This window comes from Lepidochelys kempii, chromosome 10 (genome assembly GCF_965140265.1).
Source record: "Lepidochelys kempii isolate rLepKem1 chromosome 10, rLepKem1.hap2, whole genome shotgun sequence".
NCBI lineage: Eukaryota > Metazoa > Chordata > Testudines > Cheloniidae > Lepidochelys > Lepidochelys kempii.
In genome coordinates this window covers 37,213,177-37,240,893 of record NC_133265.1, presented here as the reverse complement: position 1 = coordinate 37,240,893, position 27,717 = coordinate 37,213,177, and the positions used below count along the sequence as shown (strand labels likewise).

The 27,717-nt window shown below is 49.6% G+C and overlaps 1 protein-coding gene across 1 annotated transcript in view; it reads right to left on the bottom strand.

The window, feature by feature from the left end:
- NTN3 (netrin 3) overlaps positions 1 to 27,245 on the bottom strand; it is an 88,845-nt gene extending 61,600 nt beyond the window's left edge. The window contains exons 1-2 of the mRNA XM_073362904.1: positions 26,876 to 27,245; positions 4,390 to 5,401 (exon numbers count right to left, since the gene is read on the bottom strand). Of these exons, the coding sequence (XP_073219005.1) occupies positions 4,390 to 5,356 (967 nt within the window). The 5' untranslated portion in view covers positions 5,357 to 5,401; positions 26,876 to 27,245. The remainder of the gene's footprint in view (positions 1 to 4,389; positions 5,402 to 26,875) is intronic.
- Between the last annotated feature and the right edge of the window lie 472 nt (positions 27,246 to 27,717).

Below are 27,717 nucleotides of genomic sequence, written 5' to 3'. Positions count from 1 at the left end.
ATTTGTGCCCCAGTGGCATGACATGACACCACGAGTTCCCCGTCTTTATGCCATGGTTTACATTACCTGTGCTGGGCCACTCTCCCTTCCCGGCAGCCCAGCGGCAGCACCACACTGCAGACTCTGAGGGGCAATGTGAAACCCCCTCTCCAACAACGGGCAGACCAGCTCGCGGTGCTATCGACCCGGGAGGCCTACACAGCTGCAAAGGACTTAATGACTCTGCCGGTACGTGCCTTGTCACCATATTGCATTGGCTAGGCAGCAGTTCTGCAGAAAAAGACCTGGAGATTACAGTGGATGAGAAGCTGGATATGAGTGAGCAGCGTGCCCTAGATGCCAAGAAGGCTAACGGCACACTGGGCTGTATTAGTAGGAGCAGCGTCAGCAGATCAAGGGAAGTGATTATTCCCCTCTATTCATCATTGGTGAGGCCACACCTGGAGTACTGCATCCAGTTTTGGTCCCCACACTACAGAAGGGATGTGGACAAATTGGAGAGAGTCCAGCGTAGGGCAACAAAAATGATGAGGGGCTGGGGCACATGACTTACAAGGAGAGACTGAGGGAACTTGGCTTGTTTAGTCTGCAGAAGAGAAGAGTGAGGCGGGATTTGATAGCAGCCTTCAATTACCTGAAGGGGGGAGTCCAAAGAGGATGGAGCTTGGCTGTTCTCAGTGGTGGGAGATGACAGAACAAGGAGTAATGGTCTCAAGTTGCAGTGGGGGCAGTCTAGGCTGGATATTGGGAAACACTATTTCACTAGGAGGGTGGTGAAGCACTGGAATGGGTTACTTAGGGAGATGCTGGAATCTCCATCCTTAGAGGTTTCTAAGGCCCGGCTTGACAAAGCCCTGGCTGCAATGATTTAGTTGGTGTTGGTCCTGCTTTGAGCAGAGGGTTGGACTAGATGACCTCCTGAGGTCTCTTCCAATCCTAATCTTCTATGATTCTATGAAACTGCATTTGCCCTGCAGCATTGCACTGGTACCTTGCCATGATACAACCCAGCAACACACGGCATCAGGTGACTCTTTGGTTCCAGGAGCTAACATTGCTAAGTGGGCACCTTACACCAGCGCTTTGAAACAGACAGCAGCAGGCAGTTCCAAAAGAAGAACCGACCCAGGCTTCCTCCTGAAACTCAAACCCATGTCTTTTTTGAGGTCCGCAAAAACAACATTCAATTCACATTTCTTTGTGGGTTTGTTTCCACCACTGCATTTCTATGATTCAGCTGCGACTGGAAACACCCAAATCATCATAACAAATATCTGGCTGTGAGCTGAGACCAGGTTGTTCTGTGAATCTAATGGGAGCTTCTCTTTGCCAGGACTCAACTCACAGAACTTCAGCAAAGTCAGTGGAGCCCAAAGAATCCCTCAGTGCTTTCCCCATTTTCTGCTTCTTCACTGTGGGCCAAATGAACTCTTAGTTTCACTCCGGCACCTCCCATGAAATCACAGCCCGAAATGCACGCCTGAGGGGGGGCAGGGGGTGTCCAGCTCTCAGGATTGCCTCCAGAATCTCAGGACTTGAGTGTGGAGGCCACAGGAGACACGGCTACAGTATTGCTGCCATGCAAGTGACGCTACAGAAGGAGGAAAGAACCTATCCAGGCAGCCACAAAGACGGTTTCTGAGCCCCACTTGTGCCTGGCTTCACTTAGTCAGAAATGTGTAATTGTCCCCATTACAAATCATTTCATGTTATCTTTCTCCCATGTGGTGTCAGCCAAGGAGAACATCATGGGCATTCCAGTCTCCCACCAGGGGCAGATTCTGAGCTACCTCAGGGCTGGATCTTTCCCTTTGGCAATGACAGCAAGCTGAGACAAGCGGTGACAGCCCCAATGGGAACATTAAGAAAAATGTATTTGTAAACTCCACTGGTTTGTCATCCGGAGCAGGTCCTGGAATAAGGCACTCTGCAGATCACCCCTGGTCCTGCCTGCCTGGATCAGGGCCGGAATCCAGCTACCAAGACTCACGCCCTCCACGTTGGCTTCATCCAACCTTCCATCATGACAGCACCTTCTGTTTAGGCTGCCTTTGCCCAGCTACTGAGGCTCAGGCCCAGCCGAGCCCCACGCCAAGGTGGAGCCAGCTCCAGAGGTGCAGGGCCCCTAGAACGGGGGCTGCAGGGGGATTCGCAGGGGTGGCAGTGAGGAAATGCCAAGACTGTGTGAAGCGAATGGCCAGGCAGGCCCTCTCCCTTTAATTGGTGCTAATTGCTGCATCTGTTCGGGCTGGCTAGCAAGATGTCATTGTTGAAAGGCACAGAGGGGAAGGCTTGAGGAGCTAATCCGGCTTTCAGCCGCTAAACCCTTCGGAGGCGTGTGATGGAGGAGTTCTTTCAGGGCCCTTCACAGAGGGCACAAAGCCTGAGAGGGGAAAGGGATGCAGAGGAGATGGAGACCACAGGAAAAACTTTCACACGGCAGCTCTGCTAAGCCGCCTTTGTGTGTGTGGTGGGCTTGTCATGGACATCTTAAAGGGCCAGCGCTTCTCTCCCTCCTCCTCCCAGCTTTTCTTTTCTCTATCTTTTCAGTTCCATCTGCCAAAGGACTGACCCCAATGGTGGTGGGGGTGGGAAAGAAGGAGCAATCTCCTTGTATATTTCTGGAAGGGATGGCGAACATTACCTGCCTGTGAGGGACTTTTTCAGCCTCCTCTCTCCTGGGGAGGTCAGAGGATACTCTGCTGTCTCAAGCATGGACATGGATGGTCCAGCCACGCAGTTCAGTGATGCAATCAGAACCCAGAGGTGGGGGTGGGGGGTGGGGTGGGAGGTGAACCTCATGAGGTTCAGAGGTTGGGTTTGGAAAACATCCTCAAAACCCAGGCCCTGGTCTGAATCCTTCAGCCCCCGAGTCTCCTCTAGCTTATCAATCCACTTTATACTGACTCCAGTGGAGTTAGTCTGGACATATACTAGATAGAATGGATTGCTACAGCCAGGGCGACTAGCAGAAGCTATTCTTAAGCTTGCCCAGTTATTCCCATTTTAGTATTCTCTTTTCAGTTCATGATTTTCCTAAAGTTTCACTGTTCGGTCCAGAATTTACCAGATTTGGCTTCTTTTGGGGTCTGCTTGCTTGTTTGAGCAAAACTGATTCAACCAGTTTTGAGACTGAGGGGTTGGGGGGAACACACTGGCCTATACATTTTCAAAACAGCAACTAACTCTGTTCTTGAGAGCCCAGCTTTAGACACTGACCCACAAGCCATTATAAAAGTACTCTTGCAATATTGTTTTGAACAGGAAGTTGGGTTCTAGCGCATATAAACAATACATTAAATATAAAAGAACCTAACAAGCTTCTCCCGTGTCCTCTAGACACATTCATTAGCCTCTCAAGTGGCTGCATAATCATATGGTTTTCTCCTTCCTCCTTTCCCTCTGGTTCCCCTATGAGACTCAGGTTTCAATTCTGATTTCACTTACACCAGAGTTACACTGAAGTAATCCAATTTGTTACACTGAGTAACTCATCATTTACACCCAGTGTAAGCGAGAGCAGCATCAGGCCCTGATCAATTTTTAATTGTGTTGTAAAGTGCTGTGCTTGACATTTATGGCATCATTCAAGTAATAAATCGTAACAATAACTTCCAAGGTACTTTGGTGCTTTTGCATCTGGCTGATTCATGGAAGATGCAAAGACACCTATGAGAATGAAGCATAATACAAGAGGGGGGAATGAATTACTTGAGCTTTTCCAAACCTCTAAAAAGGTTGAGGTTTGTTATGAATTTTAGGTGCGGCTCTAATAGATGTGATGGCAGAGGGAATTTTTAATCTATCCAGCCCAAAGCAGCTGCTCTTTAGGAGAACCCAAGTGCTGTGCTCAGTGAGGGAGTAATTGCTCTGAGAAGCAGAACACTGGGCCAAAGTTGTTCCTGGTGTAACTCCACTGACCACTCTGGAGAGGCACTGTTACTGAATGTGAGACAGGGGATGGCTACACTGCAATCAGATGTGTGAGTGCAGCACATGCAAACATACCTGAGCTGGCTTTGATCTAGCTGGCTCGAATAACAATAGCAGTGAAGCCCTGGGCAATAAAGCGGCGCTTGAGTACATACCCAAGGTCCCAGCCGGCCTTGTGCAGCCCTTGCTGCCTCAGCTTCCCTACCATTAGTACCCACGCTAGCTAGATCAATGCTAGCTCAGGTCTGTCTGTATGTGCTACAGTGTAGACATACCCACAGACAGATAGAAAATACTGAGCACTCATCCCTGGCATTGCTCCGTTGATCATTCTGGAGATACCATGTCGACGAGTGCGATATAAACAGAATGCTGTCTGAGTGAATCTGCCCCTGCTTCTCTGCACATGCTCCCAGACCTGATTGTGGTGGGCGAGGAAGAGGATCAATCTCTTACCTAGACACTCGTTGGCCTCCCTGGCGTTGGCCCTCTGCCACGGGCGGTCATAATGGAAGGGTTTGCAGCGGTCACACTCGGGGCCCTCAGTGTTGTGCTTGCAGTCGCACACCAGCTTGCCCTCCTTGTCCTTCACGCAGCGGGAGGCGTGCCCATTGCACTTGCACCGCCCCCCGACCTGGAACTCACCCACGGCATAGTAGTATGAAGACAAGCCGGTCCCGCCATCCTCCTCCTCATTGTCCCGGCCCCCCAGCTCTCGGAACAAATGGGGGCGGCTGAAAATGACCCGGATGTCCGTAGCTGTCACCCAGTCCTGGAGCACTGGGCTGTTATCAAAATCTTGGGCGGAGGGCCGTCCGTCCAGCGTGCTGAAGGCAATGAGGCCCCCAGTGAGTGGGTACAGATCTGTGTGACCATCAGTGCACAGCGCCTCCTGCTCATTTTGCTTGGTGACGGTGGCTTTGTTGGGCTTGCCGTAGATCTTCCGGCACTGGGAGGAGTAGTACTGGTAAGGCACCCAGGTCTTACCATAATCCATAGATTTTAAAATGGCCGCTGACTCAGGCCGGGGCGAGCAGAACTGCAGGCTGACGTAAATCACCTCAAACTTCTTGGCCAGGGAGAGGGTGAGCGTGACGTTTTGAGGGGAAAGGTGCAGGCTCTCGGAGCGCCAGCACGTCATGTTGGAGGCAGTGTTGAGGTCGGTGAGGTAAGATGCCGGGTGGGCTTTGCGGGGGTCTGAGGCATCGCAGTGGCGAGTGGGAGGCTTCCCACACGTGCTGGAGGCCTGCACTTCCTTCCCAAAGGCGGCATTGACAAACTCGGGGATGCAGCGCCGGGGGGCGCTGTTCTCATCGTAGCAAGGGTCAGATGCAGTTTGCTGCACCACAAAGGGGTTGATTGTCTGGGACAGGCCGAACACACAGGCACTAAGCAGCAGCCGTAAGAGGTGCAAGAGATCCATCCTCGCCGGATAAGCTCTCTCCAAGACACACAAGCCAAATCCTCCCTAAACATAAAGCAAAGGAGCAGTGAATCACACATTCCAACCCCCAAGGTTTGAGCTCCCTTTCAGCAGGTAGAAGCGCAGAGGCCAAACCAGTGTTTGGAGGCTGGCTGGGGGTTATGCTGGTGTCAGATGGCAGAGAATAGCCAGAGCTGATTGATTGGCTATTGTCAGTGCTGGCGAGCATGCAGAGGTCTGAGTCTGATGACATCTCTCCTTTGGGTGCCTTTTACCCAGATTGTAACCACGGAAAGCAGCCAGATCTCATTTAGATTTGGGGGGGGGGGCAGGGTTCTCAGTAACACGTCATTTATGGTTATCTCCCTGCTCCATAAAATAGCTTCACAGACAGCTGGATAGATAGCATACGGGTCTGTGGGTTAAGGGAGGAAGGATGGCCTTATGGTGCAGACAATGGGCTGGGAGTCAGACCGCTCTGGTTATTTTCCTGGCTCTGTTAGAAACTAGCTCTGTCTCCTCAGCCAAGTCACATAACCTTTCCATGCCTAGGCTCCCACTGGTAAAATGGAAGTCAGAATATTCCCCTCCTTCCTGGTGGCACAGGGAGACTGGTGTTTCTAAGGCACTTTGATAGCCTCCTCTAGAAGGTGCAAAAAAATTGCAAAGTATCATTAAGAGAAGAAGACAGTGAGTAACTGCCAGCGCTACTCGATATGTTAACTTTGGCGACACATGTACACTGCGTCATACCGGTAAAGTCATTAACACTGAAGATAATCACACATTCAGAGCTGCTAAAGGTAGGAGCACAGGCCCAGGTCCTCAAAGGGATTTGGTGCCTAGCTCAATGAGAGTTAGGTGCTTAAACACTTTTGAGACGCTTGGCCATAGTGCTGTAGGAAGGGGCTCTCACTAACTGGGGACTGGCACCTGGCAACCTGGATTCTATTCCCAATTCTGCCACTGACCTGCTGTCAGACCTTGGCCAACCATTTACCCCGCTCCTGGCCTCAGCTTCTCCATCTGTAAAATTGGGGTAAGGATACTGCCTTCCTTTAAGGCATTTTGAGAGCTATGTGTGAAAAGCAGTTCATAAGAGCTAAGCCTGATTATTATTAATCACTCTGTTGTTACCTTCACCACTGTCGTGTCTGAGCACCTGCAAAGTACACTAAGCGCCTCTGATAACACACAGAGATTCTGTCATTCTGTGTTTTCGCCACACTTGTTCAGCCAGCCAACAAAACCAGTTTGAATTGCACTAAGAATTCCCAGTGAGGAAGCAGCTGATGCTACACTGCAGTATCTAGATTCCGGTGGGCTGCATCAGCCCAGGTTGCTTTCCTGACCCCAATTCAATGCTCCCCTAGCATTTTCTCACTGTCCATTCACACTGCTCTGCTCCCTTTCCCTCCGGCACCAGTGTCAATCTTTCAATTACTCCAGAACTTCTGATGTCCTTCTCTCCCCCTGGCCCCGGACAATGTGCTCCTGCCTCAGGCAGGGTGAGAATGCAGGGATTTAATTAGCTCCTAATGCCCCCAGGAGGGGAGCCAGCCAGCTTCCAAACTCTGTGTCCCACATCAAAGTCAGAGGGGGAGGTGTGAACACACCAGAACTGAGCAGAGCCTGCTGGGCAGCCATTCTCTGAGAGAACAGGGCATATCCAACCCACTGCAAAGCCAGGGCCAGAGTTTATTCTCTGAGTGGGAAGTTAATCAAGCCATTTCCTTCCCTCTTCCCTCACCCTGCCTTTGGCTCTCCTGATAGTCACCCATCCTCAGGCTGGATCTCCAGGAGAACCCTGTGTGAATATAATGGAACGTCGATGAGGGGGTGACAGGGTGGGGCATTTTTATACTAGTAAAAGCCTTTTCTACAAGACCTCCATGCAGTTAGTCCAGAAGAGAGTGTGTTTGCTGGGCTAGCTTATCTCACTGGGGACCTAGTAGAAGCTGTGCTGGCAAAAGCTCAGCTGTGCCCGTAGAAGCTACGCCTCCATTAGGAGGGTTTGCTGGTATAGCTACCCTGGCAAACCTTTTCTATTTGCCTTTGGCTCTTCGGTGCCCTCCATATCTATCTACTGGTACTTATCTGGCCCCATCACTGCAGTGAGCTGAGTGCCTCAGCATCATACTGTATTTCTCCTCAACAGCCACGCGGTGAGGTAGGGACTATACACGAGGCCTTAGTGAAGCAGTGACTGTGGGGAGCACAGAGTGGGGAGAACCCACTACAGCAGGGGCAGCCCAGCTTCTGATGCACTGACCCCTCACACCATGTGACACTAATGCCAGGGTGCCTTTCTCTGTCACAGTCAAGCTGTATTCAGCCACGCGCTGGGCTTGTTTTTAGTGTGGCGGGTTGACTCTAGGCTTGGAAACATTCTCCCACCGGTGCTAACCCTGGGGCAGTTCCATGTTAGCAATGGTGGGAGCCCTAGTGTAGACAGGGCTGCAAGCCTCTGTCTGTGTTTTAAGTCCTATGGATATACCTACACTGCAAAGAAAAACGCCCAGCACTGAGTCTCAGAGCCTGGATCAATTGACTTGGGCTTGCGGGCTCAGGCTGTGGGGTTAAAAATAGCTGTGCAGATATTCTGGCTTTGAGAAAGCATGAAGGGGAGGAAAATATCAGTGAACATGGCAGGGTACGGGACAGAAGAGTCATGCAAATTGTGACATTCATGAATGTGCTTGACATGTAACAACCGGCAATATCATTGTGTGTAAGTCTGCCCATGAGCATGTAGAAAATTAAATCCCATGCTTGGGTGAGCAGGATAGTGAAAATGTTTTATGTGATGTCACAGAAATGACACGCATGCCCGTCTAGCTCTCACCTTTGCCATCAGTGGGCAAGCTGAACCAGGGGAAGCAATGCTGAGAGATTGAAGCAGAAATTTTCTATTGTACAGGAGGCCCATGAAAGAGAAACGTTCAATGCATCTAAAGGGTGAGCTTGCCCACTCTAAGATCTACTTCTACAGGAAACCATTGATGGCTAGATTGGCCAGCAGTTCAGGACAGGTGATTTGGTTTATTTTACATTTCAGATAAGTCGGAATAACCAGGAACCATGGAGTTGTGCATGTAGCTAATCTATGTAACCACTGGATCTTACCTTCTTCATCCTCAATCTCCTTCCCCACTTCCCATCTTTTGTTTAGCATGTTCATCTTGTTTCACTCTAGGTTTAATTTCTTCCATGCAAGAGCCACGTCTGTCTGTGTACAAACATGCAGCACCTAGCGCTATGGGACGCTGAGCCTGATGAAGGCTTTTGGGAGCTACCTCAATATAAGCAATATATAATAGTGCTAACAGTGACCTGACAAAACAGTGCAACAGGGCATGACAAACAGGGCTGTGGTGCAGTGATACTTCACAGACGTTATGCCCAGTGCATACTAACCAACGCCCTGCCATTCCTGCTGCTGCGTCTGCCTAAGGCCCCCGCTGCATTCCCTGTTACTTCAAAGTCCCTGTGGCTGCTGTCCAGAACCAACAGAACATTTTCTGTTACCCTGAGGTTCCTGGGCAGGGTCAGAGGTGGCAGATGAAGCTGGGAGGGGAGAGTGGATGAAAAAAAGCCAACAAAAGTGTTTGCCAAATTGAAAAGGACAAAAAATCAACTGGAATCAAACGTTCCTTCTTCTAAAAGAAGAGTACGATTAACAGGCCAAATTCTACTCTGGATTATACCAGTGCAGATCTACAGTAACTCCACTATCTTAATGGAGTTATTCTGGATTTACATCCAGGCAGCTGAGATCAGCATCTGGTCTAAGTAGAAATGAAATGAGAGAGAGAGAAATCTCAATCCTCGGAGATGGATTCTTCCACCCCGCATCCTAGAATAACCATGTAACAAGACATCTTGACTTTGCATCACTCCACTATGACATTGCACCATCCCCCTGTTACGGCTTGAAGATGTGCTGATGTGCTATTGGCTTTGAAGATGCAGCAAGAGGCATTTAAACTTTCAATGGCCCTGCCAAAACTGGGACTGTCTTTTGAAATAGCAGGACAAGCAACCATGTCACATCCCCAGCTCTGGAAAGACAGTGCTGCCTCGGGGAGCTGATGTTTGCTCCTGCCAAACTTGGGCACTTTCCTCTTAAAAGGAGTTTTAGGAAAACAGAGATACCAGCTGTGATAAATGAGAGGGGGGATAGCTTCCTTTTGTGGACACCCAGCCAGCCAGTTGGCTATGGAATCCCTCTTGGTGGTTGTTCTCTGCTCGCTTTACCTGTAAAGGGTTAACAGAGTCCCCCAGGTAAAGGAAAGAGAGTGGGCACCTGACCAAAAGAGCCAATGGAAAGGCTAGAACTTTTTAAAATGGGAAAAAACTTCTCCTTTGTCTCTGTTGTGGTTCTCTGGGAAAGAGGGGAACAGGGAGCAGTTATGCTATGAGAAGCTTTAAGCCAGGTATGATGATAAATCATCAGATCATACCTAGAACTACTTATTTGGAAACCCCAAATGTATAAGTAGATCAGGAATGTTTGGAAAGACGTGATTAGTTTATTTCTGTTTATTTCTTATGGCTAGTGGACTCCTCTGTGCTAACCCCAGATGCTTTTTGTTTTGCTTGTAACTTTTAAGCTGGACCTCGAGAAGGTTATTCTTGATGTTTAAATTTTGTAAGTCGTTTTTTTAAATCTAGCAAAAGCCTAAGTTCCAGATATATTTTCTTTCTTTTTGTTTTTAATAAAATTTACCTTTTTTAACAGGATTGGGTTTTTGGTGTCCTAAGAGGTTTGTGCATATGTTGTTAAATTAGCTGGTGGCAACAGCTAATTTCCTTTGTTTTTCTTTCTCAGCTCTTCCCCTGGGGGGAGGGGCAGGTGAAATGGCTAGAGGGTACCCCACAGGAAGGAATTCCCAAGTGCGCCTTTCTGGTTTCAAAGGGGTTTTTTGCATTTGGGTGGTGGCAGCATGTACCCATCCAAGCTCAGAGAGAAACTGTAACCTTGGGAGTTTAATACAAGCCTGGAGTGGCCAATGTTAATTTTTAAAATCCTTGCGGGCCCCCACCTTCTGCACTCAAAGTGCCAGAGTGGGGAATCAGTCTCGACACCAACAGTGTTCAGTGCTGCCCCCACCCCACAAGCCAGGTCAAAGTATTTATTCAGAACAGCAGAAACTGCCACTTTGCAGGATTTCTCTTTCTGCAGATACACCAAGCACAGGACAGTCTTCGCAGCAGGCACTTACCACTCACCAGTCCTAGAGCAGGCATGTAGGGGAAGCTAAATCACTTTCTTCCCCATATTTTGTGGTTTTTGTAGTTTTTAAATATTCTCATTTTATTAGTGATGCAAAAGAAATTTCCCCATATCCTTCCCCCACCCCTGTGTAAACCACTGCACTACCTTCTGAAGAATCAAGTATTGGAGGCATCATACTGGATGCTCAAACTCTGATCCAATATGGCAAACCCTACATTGCTAAAGCTCAGACTTCACCACCTTTCACCGTCTCCTGGACACCACTCCTGACTGTACAGCCACTCGCTCCCGCTGAGGAAGGGAGAGAGGCTGAGGATCAGGTTAACATGATCTGGGAGGTTTTCCTTTAAAGAACAGAGCCAGTCCTTTGGAAGGAAGCTCGCTCTTTTCCTAATGCCAAAACCACTAATGGGTTGGGAAGCTCCTCCTTTCCCAGCCAGGCACAGCCATGCATCTGACTACTTTGGAACAGCAAAGCTGGCACCAGACTCCTCACAACTCCAGCCAACAGGAGGAGAGGTGGCAGGGAAAGGTGGTTCCAGCATGTCACTGGGGATCCACACAGACTGATCCCTGGACTTGCCCCTATTTGGTATCTATTTTCAGCAGCAATCCATGTCAGAAGAGAAGGGGCAATTTGCTGTGTGAACACTGGGGCCTTCCCATACAATAAGACTCGGCACTTCTATGGGACCATCCCTGTGAGGATATCAAAGCACTTAAAACATTACTGAATGCAGCTAAGTGTTGTTACCCCTGATCTACAAGTGTGGAAACTGAGGCACTGAGTGATCAAGAATCTGATCAGCCTCCTCTTGGTATGCAACTCTGCACCCAAACTAACCGAGGGTACCAGTGCCGGTGTGCGTAGGACAGATGGATGCCTAACTGCTTGAATCTATGCATTCAAAACTGGAGACTGTTTTAAAACAATGACCGGCGTGCTATTACGCTATTATCGACGTGCCTGAGGTTACCCACAATATCTGGAGCAGGGCCCGAGCTAAAGGCCAGATCTTCTGACTCCCAACCTGTTCCTTTACCACAACTGTCCTCCTTCAATAACCCCCTGGCGGAATGAGAGGGAATCTGTCTCCATAATGTCCAGTCACAGAGGGACGGAGAGACCTGCCTCCATATCCCAGGCTTGGAAGGGAAAATTTCCTCCCCTGATATCCCATCATGGGAGAGAGAACAAGCTTCTGCTCTACCTAGCTAGAGTACTCAGATGCCCCCCTAGTATCAGAGCACCGCACAACCTGAAGCGTATTTATCCTATGGCAGGTAGGACACAGCTATTATCCCCATTGGGAATGTGAGGCACAAAGCAGGTAAGGGACTTGCCCAGGGTCATACAGGCAGCCTGTAGCAGAGCAGGAAATTGAACCCAGGTCTCTTATGCCCGAGGCTAGCGCCCTAGCCACTGAACCATCCTTCTCAGCATAACCCATCTTGGGGAGGGCAGAGAGGGGCTCGTGGGTATGTGCCACAAATCCCATCCCCAGTCTGATGGCAGAAAAGGCAGGTGCATCTTTTCATCATTGCTTTGATTTGGAGGCAGGGATGTGGGTGCAGGGAGGCTAACAAACCAGGAAGTTTCTGTCTAGTGTCATTCCCCCTCCTCCAACTTCACACATCAGGGAGACTGTGATAGGCTTCTGCAGATGATATAACCAACCCATTTCACAACACAGAGCAGACCAGTCATTACACCACTAGGCATGGAAAGACCTGTGGATGTGAAGGCCAGAGGGACCATTTATGGTCATCTAGTCTGACCTCCTGCAGAACAGAGATTTGTTGACTCCAGCTCGACATGGCATTGTGAGAAAACTGATCAAACTCTGACTAAGCTAATGGGCCCTGAGACCAAATTCCTTTGGAAATCTTTCCTGTATCATTAACAAACAATCCATAACTCCACAGCGTCCACCCAACAGCACATCTCCATTACAGATCAAAAGAAGGCAAGGACACGACATTTGGGCTTAAGCCAGGCAGCAATGATGGATGGATAATGGGGGAGACAACCCAAGCCCTTGTCTATTCATTGCCAGATTTTTTAACGTTTGCCCTTTGGTTCTTTTGTTTTTTTTTATCTGTAACGTTTTTGTAGAGCAAGTGTCATTTTGGGGACAGTGACAGCTGGACTCCCCTGGAAAACATTTCCAACCTTAACTCTTTCTAAATTATGTTTTTGTTTGAATGTATGACATTCTTTCCTCTGCAAATGCATTGCTTTGTTACCACCCCAATGCAATGCTGGAGACCTTTAACATGGAGCAAAATGCTGTGGATAATTGGAGGCGGGGAGGGGTAACACCCCAAAACTCCCAAACATTACCAGCCTGCTAAATCTCCTAGTGTCAGGTACCATGAACCAAGATGCCTATCTCACTGAGTCCTGCCCGCACAATGCACTAGTATAACGACCCTGGTGCAAACCCCTAATGCAGACAACTGCTCTACCAATACAAAACAAGGTTTGCAGCAGTGAGATTTTCCCTAGTAAATTGCTTACTAGTGGTAGATTAGGTGGTTGTTTCAGTGTAATAAGGCTGATGTAGTTATAACACCATTGCAAATTTTCCTAATGCAGACAAGCCCCCACCCTCTCTAACTCCTCTCCTAATTCACTGGGCCCTTTGTCAGGTTCTCCCTGGTGCTGCTGCCCTAACTGAAATGTGCAGATGGTCACTGGTTTCTCTGTCAAGAGCATCAGTTTAGCCTGTCTGGTGGCTTCCTTCCCTTTACGGGCACAGTCCAGACTTGCAGCGCTGCTGGGATCATACAGCAAAAACACACTGGAAGAGAAAGAACAGGATAATGCTGGCTGTAGGAAATACTCCTGGCAGGGCCAGCAGACGCAGCAAAGCAGCTAGCTGTTCTGAGTAAAGCAGCTAGCTGATCTGTGACTGAACCCTTGATTTATAGCAGGGCGGCTGCTTCGTCCAAATGCCTCCCAAGGGGCAATGGCTGATCTGAGCGAGAGATGCATTATTGTGAGTGTGTGCAATCCACACCTGCTCAGCATCCCCCCCCCAACACCTCTAGTCAATACAATCAGTCTCCCCCATCTGAGGCCAAGCACTCATTTCCCCAGCCTACAAACTCCCTTTAATCGCCCCCACTTAATAAGTCTTAAACACCCTGCTGAGTGTTGGGGCCAGCACACCCTGGATCGTCTGGCACCTTGGCCAGGGACTTCAATCCCCTTGGGGCTAATCCAGCAGCAGCCCAGACTCAGTACTCCCCAGTCCAATGCCAGCATCCACTATTTCAGAGCTCAGCTCAGGCCCAGACAGAATGAGGAGAGGAAAGCTGCAGGGAGAGAGAGAGAGAGAAGCCCTGCTGATCTCCCATCCCAAGCTCTGCCAGGAGGGGCAGGATGCTGCAGCTGCTCCTCTTCTGTCCAGTGTGCACTGGGAACTGTCCAGCAAAAGAGCACACGAGATCAGTGCTGAATCCTGATCTGAGGACACTGGAAAGCACCACCACCTGCTCTTCCTCTCCCTCCAAGCTGCTCGGAGAGCTAGATCCTCTTGGCAGAGGACAATACACGGAGGACAACCCAGCTCACTCCACCTCCTACCCAGCAGCAGAGAACCCCAGTGGTAACTCAGTGCAAAGAGGGTGCTTGGCGTTTACAGACTCCTTGCTCTCGGTGCAATGGGCTGTCATTCATTTCTTTCCTTCCTACAAACTAACAAGGCTGCTGCCATTGCACATGTTGCTCCTCTGTGTGCGTATGCCATTGCATCTGGTCTGCCTGCAGGGTGAGTTACACCACACCAGCTGTTTTGGGGACAGGGCAACATTATGGGGAGAGGAGATACAGCACTGGAAGGAAGCTCCTGTTTCTTCTATACTTTTCATTGCCTCTGAGCTCTTATGCCCTGCCCTGCTCTGATTTTGGACATTCCCTGGCCCCGATTCCAGGTTCAGTTCAACCTATTCCCAGACTAAGGGGAACCTACTTAAAAAATAACAAAGCACCAAAGAAGCTGGAGCTTTCCAAATGTGCCTTGCCCTGTCTCATGGAGAGACTCCCTTTCCAGCACACCTAGTTATCCCAAAGATAGAGAGCCCACCCTGTTATACTGTGGAGACCAATGTTCCCTCTAATTTTTAACAGGCCGTGTACGCAAAAAATTTCTTCCGTGCCGCCGCCGAAGCAAAAAAATAAATAAATAAAAGCTGCCGCCAAAGCCAGAGTGCGCACGGTGCTTCACCGTGTGCGCGGGGTTTAAGATCTGTGTGTGCAGTAAGATCTGGGAACAGTGCTAGAGACTCCAGCATATATACATTTAGCCCATCCTGTTCTCCTGGGCAGAGAGACCCTAACACACAGAGCTCCCCCATTATGCCATGGGCAGAGAGCCCAACCCAGAGACTTAGCACACTTAGCACTGTTATCCTATGTGCAGAGAGTCCAAACAACACACCCAGCTCCCCCGTTTTCTCAGTGGAGAGAGACTACCACACATGCCTCGTCTGTTTATGACACACAAGCATTCCACCACTACATCACCAAAAGACCCCAATGCAGAGAGGTCACCCTACAAGGCCCTGGAGAGCCCTCCTACATCTCACCCTATTATGCTTCAGTTATTTATTACATTCGGAATAGCTTCTAATAGCAAATTCCTGTGCAGAATTCATTTGTTCCCAGATGAGTTTATCAAAATTTAAATTTAACGCTCCTCAACGTATCTTGCATGAGCAAACGTGAACATGAGCAGCCAGGAGGAGACTGCTTTAAACCAGTGAGCGACCAGAGAGGTAGAACAGTTTTGTGCTTAAGGCACTGGCTAGCAACTCAAGAGCTGTGGGTTCAAATCCCTGAGTGACTTTGAGCAAGTTACTTAGCCTCTCAGTACTTCAGCTCCCGTTCTGTAAAACAGAGGTGAGAGTCATTTCTTTCTCCCAGCAGGAGCTGTCTCGCGTCTCTTTAGATTGTAAGCTTTTTGGGACAGGGCCATCTCTTCCTCTTTGTTTGCACAGTACGTAGCACAATGAGGCCCCAATCTCAGTGAGGAGCTACCATAATAATAATTTTAAAAAACCCAAACTTGCTAATATTTGCAAACCAGTACCCACCAGCAAACACATCAGTGTGCATTCTACTGCAAAGACACCTTCATGATTCCACAACTGCATCACCTGCTGGCAGAGTGGATTGATTTAAAATCAAGGCAATTTAAGTCAGCCATTTAAATCACCAAGTGGAAAGCCTCCATTTAAGTCATTAATCAACTTTTCCATTTGTGTTTCAGATAATTTTCTAAAGAAAGGTACTTTCGCATTGGTTGATATAACCATTAAACTATGTTGATTTACAGCTAAATAGAGCCTTTACATGAGATTTTTTACATCTTGTGGCAACCTATGAGGGTACACGATAACTATATGCATTTATTTAAGCAAGTATATAGCGTAATATTTTCAGATTCTTATTAATTGTACCTTGTTAGTGTGTTAGAAAATGGTAAATGATATATTGCTTATTTACCAGCCAGTTAATTTTTTGCTCATGATTAGTATCAGACTGCATTAGGATAGTAATTTAAACAGCATATCAAATGTAGTTGTGTTAAACAAAACAAGCCCTTAATTGATCTATTGTGCTGTTTATAAAGCTTGACCTCAAAAGTTAGAATCAGGAGGGAAAATCTCTCTTTATAATGAAAAGCAGCCTTTAACGCAAAGTTTTTGATAGCGGTTCATGGATTCAGCATATTTATTTTAATGTTTTAAGGGATTTTAAAATGTTTAGGCCTTAACATATTTTGTATTAAATTCAGATTTAATTTTAATCAGGTTTATTTTTGAAAGGAAAAATATTATAGTACTAGTGCAAAACCAGACCTCTGCTCTCCAGCCCATAGGTGCAAACAGCATAATCCCTGAGCCACTTATCTATGGCTCTGCATCGCAACGAAGATGGGGTCCACATGTTCACGAAGCAACCTAACGTGGTGATATAATCCAGGGGCGTGACCCATTTGGAAAAATCTCTGCCAAGGAGAAAGAGAGGCAAGAAGGAGGAATCCATAGTGAACAGTCAAAACCTTGATCTGCTGCTGAGATGATGCTGCATCTGGGAAGAGCTGAGCACCCTCATCTCCCATTGACTCTGATGGGAACTGACCCCACTTACACCAGGCTAACCTCAGCCTATGGAGAGTAAAATCAGAAGCCTGTTAAACCCCGTGTCAATGATAAAAACATATCCCCCAGTTCTGCTCACAGTCACACCAGCGTAAATCAACCTCTGCTGTACTGAAGTCACCCTGCTGTCAGACAGGAGTGAGACCAGGATCAGGTCCCTGGCTTGTAATGGGTTTTGGCAGCCTTTGGGATGGAATTAGCTCCCACCAATGTTTCTCCATCTGAAGCACACCATCCTGGAGCGTCTGGGCCATTTTCAGTCATTCCCGGAGCAATAGGCAGACACGCCACTCGTATTATGACAAGCCCTTTTGGCAGTAACTCTGGGAGATTCCATTCCCAAGGCTCAGTTTCCACAGCACTCCAAACTAAAGAGGCACGTCAAAGAGCCCAACTTAAAAAAACGGATCCGCTAGTGAGAGCTGAAAGAATAAACATAAGCACTAGGAACCAACAACGATTAATAATGGGCCCCAGCGGGTGCGACACAGCCCCACTGATTTCAATGGAGCTGTGCCCATCTACCCCAGCTGAGGATCTGGCCTGAGCTCTCACTATTAGTGACAGAAACATAAAAGCCCAGACTGTGGCTGATCCTTACACTGGCATGTAAGGGGGGTCACAACGAGCCACCCCCCCATTCTGTCCTCAGCCCAGCAGCCAGCTACAAGCGCACTGTGCCAGGGCTCCCGTTAGCAGCAGTGAGCTGTGGCCAGGGCCTGACCTTGGACCTTGGGCAGCAGAATGGCTCTCCAGGAGATAAACGTTTCTTGCCCGACTCTCTCATTTTATTGGCTTTCTGAGTCATGCTGAGTAAATATTTTCTCTCCCCTACAGAGGATCAGATGCTTCTGAGACTCACCCAGTGGAAGGGCTGGGGGGAGAGAGGCAGGACTGGGGCTGGAAGGCTTGGTGCCAAAACATTTGCTTCAGTTTTGGTTGCTGCTTCTGCCTCTCACTTGTGTCAAGCAATGAGCCAACACTTGCAGACTAATGTATCAATGTTGCAGAGGCCCCACATGAATGGAAATCATTATCACCATCCCATAGACAGAGACCACACACACACCACCCAGAACTCACCCCAGGACACCACTGAAAGAGATCTGGGGACTGTGGTATCTGCGGGCCTCACCTGCCTATTGCAGATCACGGCAGCTGCAATCTGCTCCATTTGATGCCTATTCAGCATGACCCACAGACTACTGGCAAGTTACCAGGGAGGCCCTTGGTGGGGAGAAAGTTTAGGGCAGCCCTCCCGCAGTTAACATGTCCAATGGAGACTCTGGAGGTTACACACAGTAGAAAGGACCTGAATGTGATCTCACTTATACCAATATACACTGTGAGTAACACCACCAGCTCCAGCAAGCACTTTTACTCCGCTAGCAGACAGGCTCTGCAGCCGGCCTGAGTGAGACCTGAGTCAGAGCCTCTGAGGGCCGTGAGAGCACATCATTAACCCTTTACCAGGAGCAAGCCACCAGTGGATGTCTCGAAAGTGCCCTTTGAAGGCCTGAATTCCCACTACAGGTCCTGCTGGATATTTTCCTTGACTTGCTGTCCTAAACTGCCGTGTAGTGTTACTGCACACTGTTAAACAGGTGCCACGATCCACCCTTGAGGTGGCTGCATTTTAGTGATAAGTGAAGTGATTTCCCCTGCTAATTTATTTTTTGGAGCCTTGATAGGGTTTAAGGTTTAAAAGGAGGTATTACATTTTTACATTAGAAATCAGTGTGATTTTAATAATTAAGTAACTGTTCCATTAACACCTAAACACGTCGCCTCTTAAAACATTTTATAAACACTAACTGTGGATATCCTTACCCTGCATGTCTTAAGGGAGAGAATTTATGGGGCCAGATTTTCAGCCTGGCCTTAAATGGAATTTCTGTTTTACAACCACAGTTATGGGGGTATAAATAACTGCAAGATCAATGTGTGTCATTTAGATGTCTAACCATATGTCCACACTAGAGCTGGCTGGTGCAAAATTCCCACTTAAGGAGACATCTCTGCGCTAGCTCAGTCCAAGCTAGCATGCTAAAAATAAAAGTGTAGCTGTAGAGGTGTGAGTGGCCCAAGTGGCTAGCTGCCCTGAGTACCTCTGATCTTGGATAGAACTGTGCTCGGGGCAGCTAGCCCCATCCTGCTGCTCGTGGTGCCGTAGCTATGCTCTATGTGTTTGTCTACACTGCAGCTGGAAGCCAGTGTGCTAAAAATAACAGAGTAGCCGAGGGGAACCCAGGTGGCAGCTCAGGCTAGCCAACTGAGTATGTACCCAGGGGATCCAAGCAAGCTGATACTCAGGCAGCTAGCCCGAGCCACTGCCCATGCTACCCCAGCTACACTGCTATTTTTAGCACACCAGCTCAATCAACTGGGATGCAACATGGTGCTTAATTGTCTGACCGGACAGCTCGGTGCCCACAGACTGCAGGCGCAGACAAGCAACTTGTTTTTAAAGCTCTTTCCCTGTGGGTCAGATTTTCAAAGACAGGCGCAATGGATGAGCCAGCAAAAAAGCAAAAGAAGCCAAGCCACATTGGGACCTGCAAAGGACCTTATGAGGGCACCCAACAGGTTAGTGCAAAAGAGATCCTTTGTACATAACCCTATTGTGGGTCAGCAGAAGAATTTGAGCCCAGGACCTACAGCACCATCCTAGTTAAGCAAAAAGTGCAACTAAATTAGCAGACAGCAGCACTAGATGGTTATCCTCTAGGTGGGCCCACCACTAGAGCGGGGCACGACATACAACAGGCCAGTCTGTTACATGGCAGGTTTGGGGCCATCCTTGGAAAATGTGGCCATATCAGAGTTACTTTATAGGTAATGGGCGATTGTTAATCAAGACTAATTGAATTAGTGAAATCAGCCCAGAGTCTCAGAATTCCGAGATGGAAAAGAACTGTCAGATCACCAGCCATTCTACGCACCAGGATTGTTCCCCAAAGGGCAGTTTCTACCGTTTTTATATAGTGACCAGAATGAGAGTACAGTGCAGATAAAATGGATCTTTTTTCTCTTGGGGAAATGGGAAAATAAAGCTTCATTCCAGGGGATTTTCACAGGCCCCCTTTTCCAGCAGCTCTCCGGGGAAACACTTTTCCTTATTTGGAATTAGTTTGGAAATGGAAACTCTGGTCTCCCCTCCAGAAGTACTCCTTTGCTTGCCTGGCACACCCCCGGGGATTAGTTCCAAGGATCAGTGAGGGATGAGCTCGTTTGCAAGCTGCCCTTTGCTCCAGCGTAGAGCTACAATTGTCTGGAGAGGAAGGAGCACGTACGTGCTCTGTTACAGTGCAGCCAGGCCCAATGCCCTCCAACATGGAGATGCTCAATGACAATCAGCAAGAACATGTCCAGTGGCATTGGCGAGGAGCAGGGGACCCTTTCTAGAAACCTCAGTCACAAGGATGTCGGAATCGGGGGGGGGGGGGATTCAGATTAAACAAGAAATTGCAGATTAACAAATAGATTCAGAAAGAGCCCATCTCCCAAAGTCCAACTGTACTGGACAGGTGTGGGCACCATCCTGTCACCAGCAAACCCTAGTGCCAGGCATCCCCCTTCCCTGGCACCCAGTCACAGACCTCTGTGCCACGCAGCCTCTCACCCCAGCACCCAGTCATGGGCCATGCGGCACCTGACCCCAGCAACCAATTAGAAAAGCAGCTCTCTATAGACACCACTAGATCTGGTTAAACTATTCATTTAAAATAATATTGATTATTATTTCAACTCTGATTGCAGTTACAGAGCCCTGCCAAAGGGATCCCAACTCTAGGGGCTGTCTATATTATTCACAAGCATTTTCAACAACTGACTTTCAACCTCTGTGTTGTTTGCCAGCTTGTTCACTTTGACCATTCAGGATTAATTATCCACTATTTAGAAGAGATGATTGGTCACCTAGGCCTCATGATATTGATTCTGCACACTGATTGGATGACTGAAGGTTTTTAAAAAGAAGAAAATAACAGGTGAAGCAGGTGGGAAGTTGGTTCTGATGTTGAAGGGAGAGGGAAGGGATACCCTGGGGAGCAGGCTAGCAGCAGGTGAGGGGTGGAGGAGGGAGATTGGGGTCTGTAATGCGAGGGATAGGAGGTGTCCTTGTGTGGAAATGATTTAGATGTGAGAGCCTGGATGGAAGGGCAGCAGCATCAGAAAGATAATTAAAAAATAAGGAACGACATATAAACCATCCAAGCCTTCATATGAAGACTGCTGAACTTATGCTCCTTCTGCTTGGTTTAGATTGGAGACCATAGATGGGTGTCAGCTACTGGAGTATGCCCCATTAATAGGGTATGTCTGATACCAGAACATGCAGGAACTAGTCCATATAATGAGGGAGTCCTTTCTCTCTTGCTCCCACTTTGCTCCACTGAAACCCTTGGTGAGAAATCTGCAGATTCTGAACTCTTCATTGTATCGGGGCTCCCCTTAAGTGGTGATCCCTCTAATATGGGGGTCCAGCCTATTTCACCCATGAGTGCACTTCACTGCAGAACCGGCCCCTCTGCCCTCCCAACCCCTTTTTGGTGCTGCTTCCCGTGCATGTTTAGCCCAGCGTCAGCTGTGGAATGTTTCTGTCCCCAATCTACGAGCGGAATGTGCCAAGACCAAACTCAGCTCCGGCCACGGATAAATCATTCCATGTGTCGCCGGGATAAAAACACAACTGAGAAAAATGTAAAATGAAAGGAAAAACTCCACACAGCCCGTGGTGGGACCAACGTCTGGTTTGACATAAGGTGGCAACGCATATAACAGTTAAACCAAACTAGCAGGCGCTGGCCAAGGAGCTGTATGCCTGGGACACCACCGACAGTGTGGCTAGAAGAAAAGCTGGTGAGGTGCTCCAACAATATGCTGAGGAGGACCAGAAAGAGACAGAGCGAATGGCATTTCCAGCACACCCATGGGAGAGGGTTAATGGAATGATCAGTGTACACAGGGGAGGCTGCTAATGGCACATGCATAGCATGATGTGCTGTATGTCAATGGTGCTAATGAGGCTACTGGTGTTTCCTTATGTGCTCTGTCCCTCTGGCCCATTTTAAATTTAAATATCAGAAATCAATACAAAATATTTATATATAGACACACCAATTTTTTTGCTCTTGGATTTGGTCTGCTGATCATTCTGCTGATTCTCAGAGTAGAGTGGGTCTGGAGGCATCTGCTGTTCACTCCACAAAGCATACATGTATGGACGCACTCACTATAATGCAGGGAGAACATCCAAGAGAGCCTTCCCTGGAACAGGCATTCACAGCACTGGCCACTACAGTGCATTGTTGCAGACTAACGAGACAGTATTACGCAAGCTGTGTGAAACCACAGTGGCCCTACTAAGTACAGGTAACACCAAACAGAACTTTATGGTTTAAACTACATAGGCCAGATCCTGATCTCAGTTACACCAGAATAAGACATAACCAACTGCATGCAAATGAGTAGAATTACTCCCAATTTACATTTGTTTTTCAGAATCTGGCCTAATTTCTCAGAACTTGGCTTACATAAATTTCAGTCTTGACATGGGGGTGGGAGGAGGGGAGAAAGTCTTCCCTAAAGAGACCAGATTTCCTATGTTATCAAAAACAATGGAGAGAAATCCATAGAGGCCCAAACCTGAACAAAGACTGTCAAATATGCAGGGAGAGCTGCCAATGAATGGTTGCTTAAAAGCATTCCCATTATCATTAGGAAGCTGTTTTGCAGAGTTTTTAGTACCACAGGGAGAGAAAAGAACGGAAACTAGCGAGGTGACAATGGCCATCTTGCTTTTAACCCTGAGATTCTGCCAACTCGAGCTTTGCTCACTGGAACCCTAGGGTAAAAACCACACAGAAGGGCAGCTTGGGATGATTTAGATGTGCACACTGAAAAACTGATTCTATTTTAAGGAGTGACGTAGTCTGCTGCATTCACCGACTAGCTCATCACTCCAATGCTTACTTATGTGATTTCTCCCACTAACGACACTCAAGACCAACAGTAGCTCAAGAAGACACCTGGAGCCACTGTTCTTCCAGGAACGGAAAGCCGGGATAGTGCGGCTGTCCCGACACTAAACCATTTAGTAACGTCTAATGGTGCCCAACTTGTTGCTTTACATGACCTTAATCCTGGCCCAGCCATCCTAAACCCCTTCACACATTCCTGCCGCATTGTTCCACTCTGTCACGTGCTCTCAGGACTATCACTTGGTATGCAAAGGGCTTTATTACTGCTGATCCAATCCCGACTGCTGGGGCTGTGGGATTCTCACAGTTCTGCTGCAGAACTCCTATTGTTTTTGCCCCCATCCGGGAACAAAGTGATCTGGTTTCCATAAAGTTCCTTGTTGCCTTTTCATAACATGCCGGGCACAGATGTTTAAAATAGACTGGATGAATATTTAATATGTTATTAATAGACGACAGCTCTTGGCTGGCTTTGAAAGATAGCTCACGTATGGTATGGGGCGGCATATGACAACGGGTCCAGAAATCTATTTCACTCTGACATGGGGTTGATCTAATGTTTCTCCTTGGTTACTGGTAAGACATTTAACTCTCCTTGTGTCACATGGCTATGTATTGTGCTTGAGTGCAGGCCAAGTCTGTGAGACTTGGAATAGATTTAATAGATGGACTCACACTTTTACCATTGTGGGCAAGGCGGAATATGGAAAATGCTCTAGCGTCCTGTGCAGAACTTGGGGAGAGGTGGGAGGAGAATGAGGTGCTGAATGAACCCTGAGTACTAGCAGCTGCTTGCTAATGTAGTAATACTAAGCTCTCCTAGGATGCAGAACACAGGCCCCGCTCCAACAGCTGTACTGCTCTCAGGCCCTGGCACCAATGCTCCAAGAGCCGTACTCACCCAAAGACTGGACCCTCTAATGACTGTGAGCCCCTGCCCTGACCCCTTCCCAGAAACTGAGCCCCCTGCTCTGAGACCTGTGTCCCCTCAGGTCCCAGAATCCCTGCCTGGAAGCCTGTATCGCCATAAGCTGTGAAACCTGCATCCCCCTGAGACCCCAGTATTCCCTGCACCAAGGCCTCTGTCATCTCAAGCCTGGCTCTGGGACTCACACATCTCTTAGGCCCTGGATCTACTTCATGCCTTGTAAAACCCAGCCCTGTGCCCAGCACTAGACCTGGACTCCTCTCAGTATGTGGGGCTCACATTCCGGACCCCACCCTCCCTTGGGCCCATGCTCAGAAACCTCCCCCTCGCCCCTTAAGTTGTGCTTGGGGATCTGTATTCCCCTCAGACCATAGTACCCTGCTCCAACCCTCGCCCAAACCTTGGTCTCTGGGACCTCCACACAGAGCTGGGCTCTTCAACATAAGCAAAAAAGCACGTCAGCTCCCTCTGTTTTATAAAGGGAATATTGCAGAAAAAAGGCAGTCCCTAAAGTTACCTTTGCGCTTGCATTCAACACTTATGTGGAGCCCCTGTCCCTGCATGTCGTTGGACTGGTACAGCTTTGTGCATGGACACTCTTAGGCCAGTTTAAACCTGGCTTAAAGCAGTTTAGTTTGCACTGCTAAATTCAGGGCTTGGCCACTGATGCTGGCATAGCTACTGATCACTTAGAGGTGTGAAAACACCCACCCCCCGGAGCGACACAGCTACCCCAAAAAGCGTAGTTGCAGCTGTGCCAGCAGAAGAATGCTTCTGTTGGCAGAGCTAATGTCCTTCAGGGAGGTGGTGTTCCTTCCCGTCGGTGTAGGCAGCACCTACACGAGGGGGCTATGCGGCCATAGGCTCTGGAAGAGAGACAGAGCCCTTGTCCACACTAGAAAAGTATTGCTGTCATAGCTGTATCCGCACAGGTAGATCACAACAAACCCTTCAAGCAGTTCAGACTGGCATACAAGCACTTCTACCGGGACAGCTTAGAGGAGTGCCCCAACAGACAGTGACTCCTGCCAAAGCTCTTCCTGCGCTGTTAGAAGTGCGTCCACACTAGAGTTGATACCAGCACAGCTATGTTGGTAAAATAAAAGTGACACCCCCCCTCTCCCGCAAACAACATAGTGATGCTGGTACAAGCTTAAGCCAGGCCTTGAAGGCACAAGATAACCTGAGGCCACGTCTACACTACAATAGCATGGCTAGGGCACCACAGAAGGAGCTTTTCTGTCACTTGTGGGAACTCTGCCTTCCTGAGTGATGGCAGCTGCGTTGGCAATACCATTCTTCTGCTGAGCGAGCGGCGTCTCCACCCGGATCGTGTTGGCAGAGCTACAACGCTGTGGATTTTCTCACCCCTGAGTGAGCTATGTCCACCTAACTTTTAAGTGTAGCCCAGGCCTGGTATAATGAGTTTTAAATGGCTATAAGAGAGTCTGCACATGGAAGTTGCGCTAGCTTAACTACTCTGATTTAACTTAGCAGTGCAAGTTCTGGGGCTAGACAAAACCTGCCCTGGGAGGAGAGGGCTTCCTTTGCATCTAACTTTACTTGGCATACTTCATTGGTGAGCAGCCACCCTGTGTCTGGCACTGGGTCTTCCTCCCTCAACCCATTCCACCCGCCACTGCCACAGGGCCAGATGGGCCAGGAGCTGCAGGCTGCACTGGAATTGGCTCTGGCCACCCCACTCTGCAAGCTATTGCCCAGGAAGAAAGATGCTTCTGTCCCATCTCCCCTGGGTGCCAGCCATGGGGACTTGGGGGAGGGAGCAGATATGGGATCAGGCAAACATATAAAGAAACCAAGCGCTTCAATGGCCCCCCACCAAACGTTTCCTCCCAATTTACATCCCATCCCCTGATCAGCTGACTTTTAGTCTCTCTCTCACATACACCTTCCTTCTTTACTCTGACAACTGAAATGCCCAGATCTCTGCCTTGCCCGCCCCCCGGCCCAGCTGCAGCGGGCTCCATCGGAGACGCCACCTGTCCCGAAGGCCTTTCCCTCGCCTACCCGTGGCGGAGGGGGAAGGCGCAGAGAGCAGCAGCAGGATGGGAGGGGAAGAGCCCTCAGGTCAGAGGCCGAGGGGCCTCTCCCAGCACCTGCCTCCCGCTGCTAGGACCCCGCCGCCGGGCCCTGCACTTGCAAAGGAAGCGAAAAGAGAACAAGCGGCCGAGCGCTGGGGAGGCTGCGGCTCGCCACGGAGCGGGCCCGGCTCAAGGCGAAGCTGGGGCCGGGGGAGAGGCAGCGAGGCCAGCGCCCCGGGCCCTTCCCCATCCCGGCTTAGAGCCAGCTCGAATACCGCAGCCCGGGAGCTGCCAGGGGCTCCTGGAGTCGGTGCTCCCCGCCCTCACCCCCGGGGCAGCGGGCCGCTGGAAGTCCCAGCACGGCGCGGCTGCTGCTCGCACGGAGCAGGACCCGCCAGCCAGGAGCTGTGTAGGAGGACGGGGCCGGTCCCTCGCCAGGCAGGCTCTGCCCGGGGTCCCGCATCCCCCCCGCCCCATCCCGGAATGCGGGGCTCTAGACCAGCCCAGCTGGCAGGGGCCAGCCCGTGTCCTCCCGCGCACAGCCCGGGGTGCCCCGTGTCCAGCCCCTGGCGGCTCTCCAGCGGGTCTGCATCCGGCAGAACCGGGCACCGCCTCCGGCTGCGGCCCAGTTCTCCGGACCGAATCCCGGAGCTCGCTGCCCCCCGCCCCCCCCGCCCGACTCTCTCTTTCACAAACTGGGCGGAAAGCGGAGCCTGTCACACGATCCCCAGCTCCGGGGAAGCAGCGCCTGGGAGACCGCCGGCTGCAAGAGCCCCGGCGCGTTAGCAAAGGAGCGGGGCGGGGGGAGACTGGTGAAAAGTTCCGTCTCTGCTGCGCTTGCGGGACGGGGCCGCGAACAGATCCCACAGGAAACCCGGGGGGAGCCCAGGAGAACAAGGGAGCAGAAAAAGCATCTAGGGCAAAGGAAAAGCGCATTGAGCGGGGTTTAACTTGGAAAGGGCGGAATTAGCAGGGGGTGCGCGCCCCAGATCGCTAGTAAACGAAAGAAAAGGGCCCCCTCCCCCAAACAAGCGTCCAGGCATTGGGAAAGGACGGGAGACAGGACACAACCTCCCCCCAGCCCCAGGGACAAGATCTCTCCCCTCTCCTTAGAATGAGAAACACTGTCATAGACTCGTAGGGCTGGAAGCAACTTACTGGGAGCCCGGCAGGTAGACGGTTCCTGGTAACGCGCGGTTCCCAGCAGTGATGCAGCCGAAGGGGTGTAATTCCAGACGCCAAAGCCCTTTTACACAGACGCGAGTGTAAGATTTGTGCTTATTTATCTCGTGGGGAGGGGGGAGTAAAGCAAAGCCCAGCCCCCGCACGGTGTGGTCTGCAGCAGCCCCTCGCTTGGTCCTCGAATCCCTTGGCCGCTTCTCGGGGTTCTCCCAGCTCGCTGCACTCCTCCTCTCTCCTGGATCTCACTGAACTGCTGCTGGGAGGGACGAGAGCAAAAGGGAAGAGAGGGGAAAACATAGGCAAGAGGGAAAAAACTGAGCCCCAGCTGCTGCCTTGAAGCAGAGTAAAAAGGTTTCAATAAATCCAGGGGTTGAAAAGAAGGGAAAAGTCAACTCCCCGAGGAAATCAGAAGCAGATTTCAAGACATTTAATCACATGCAGGGAGGTGTGTGTGTGTGATGTGGCTTGCCTCCTCCCTCCTTCTCCAGCCCTCCCTCTGCTCTCCCTCTTCTGCTCTATTGAGAGCAGGGGCTGCCTAAGCCATCCCCATTGCAAGAAAAGACAGAGGGGAAGAGAGGAAATGTAAAGGAAATACAGGAGGAAAACAATGTCAAATGTATTTGGAGAGGAAGGGAACCAAGCCAGGCCAGAGAGCTGAAAGGGGAGGAGGATGGCAGAGGGGAAACAGAGGAGAGTGGGCCAGAATGCTCTAGGAGAGGGGGGATGCTAGCAGGAAAGCTCAGCTGAGAAGAGGGAGGGTATAGCAAACAGAGCAGGGGCTAGGAGGGTGTATGGGAGTGGGAGAGTGCCTCACCTCC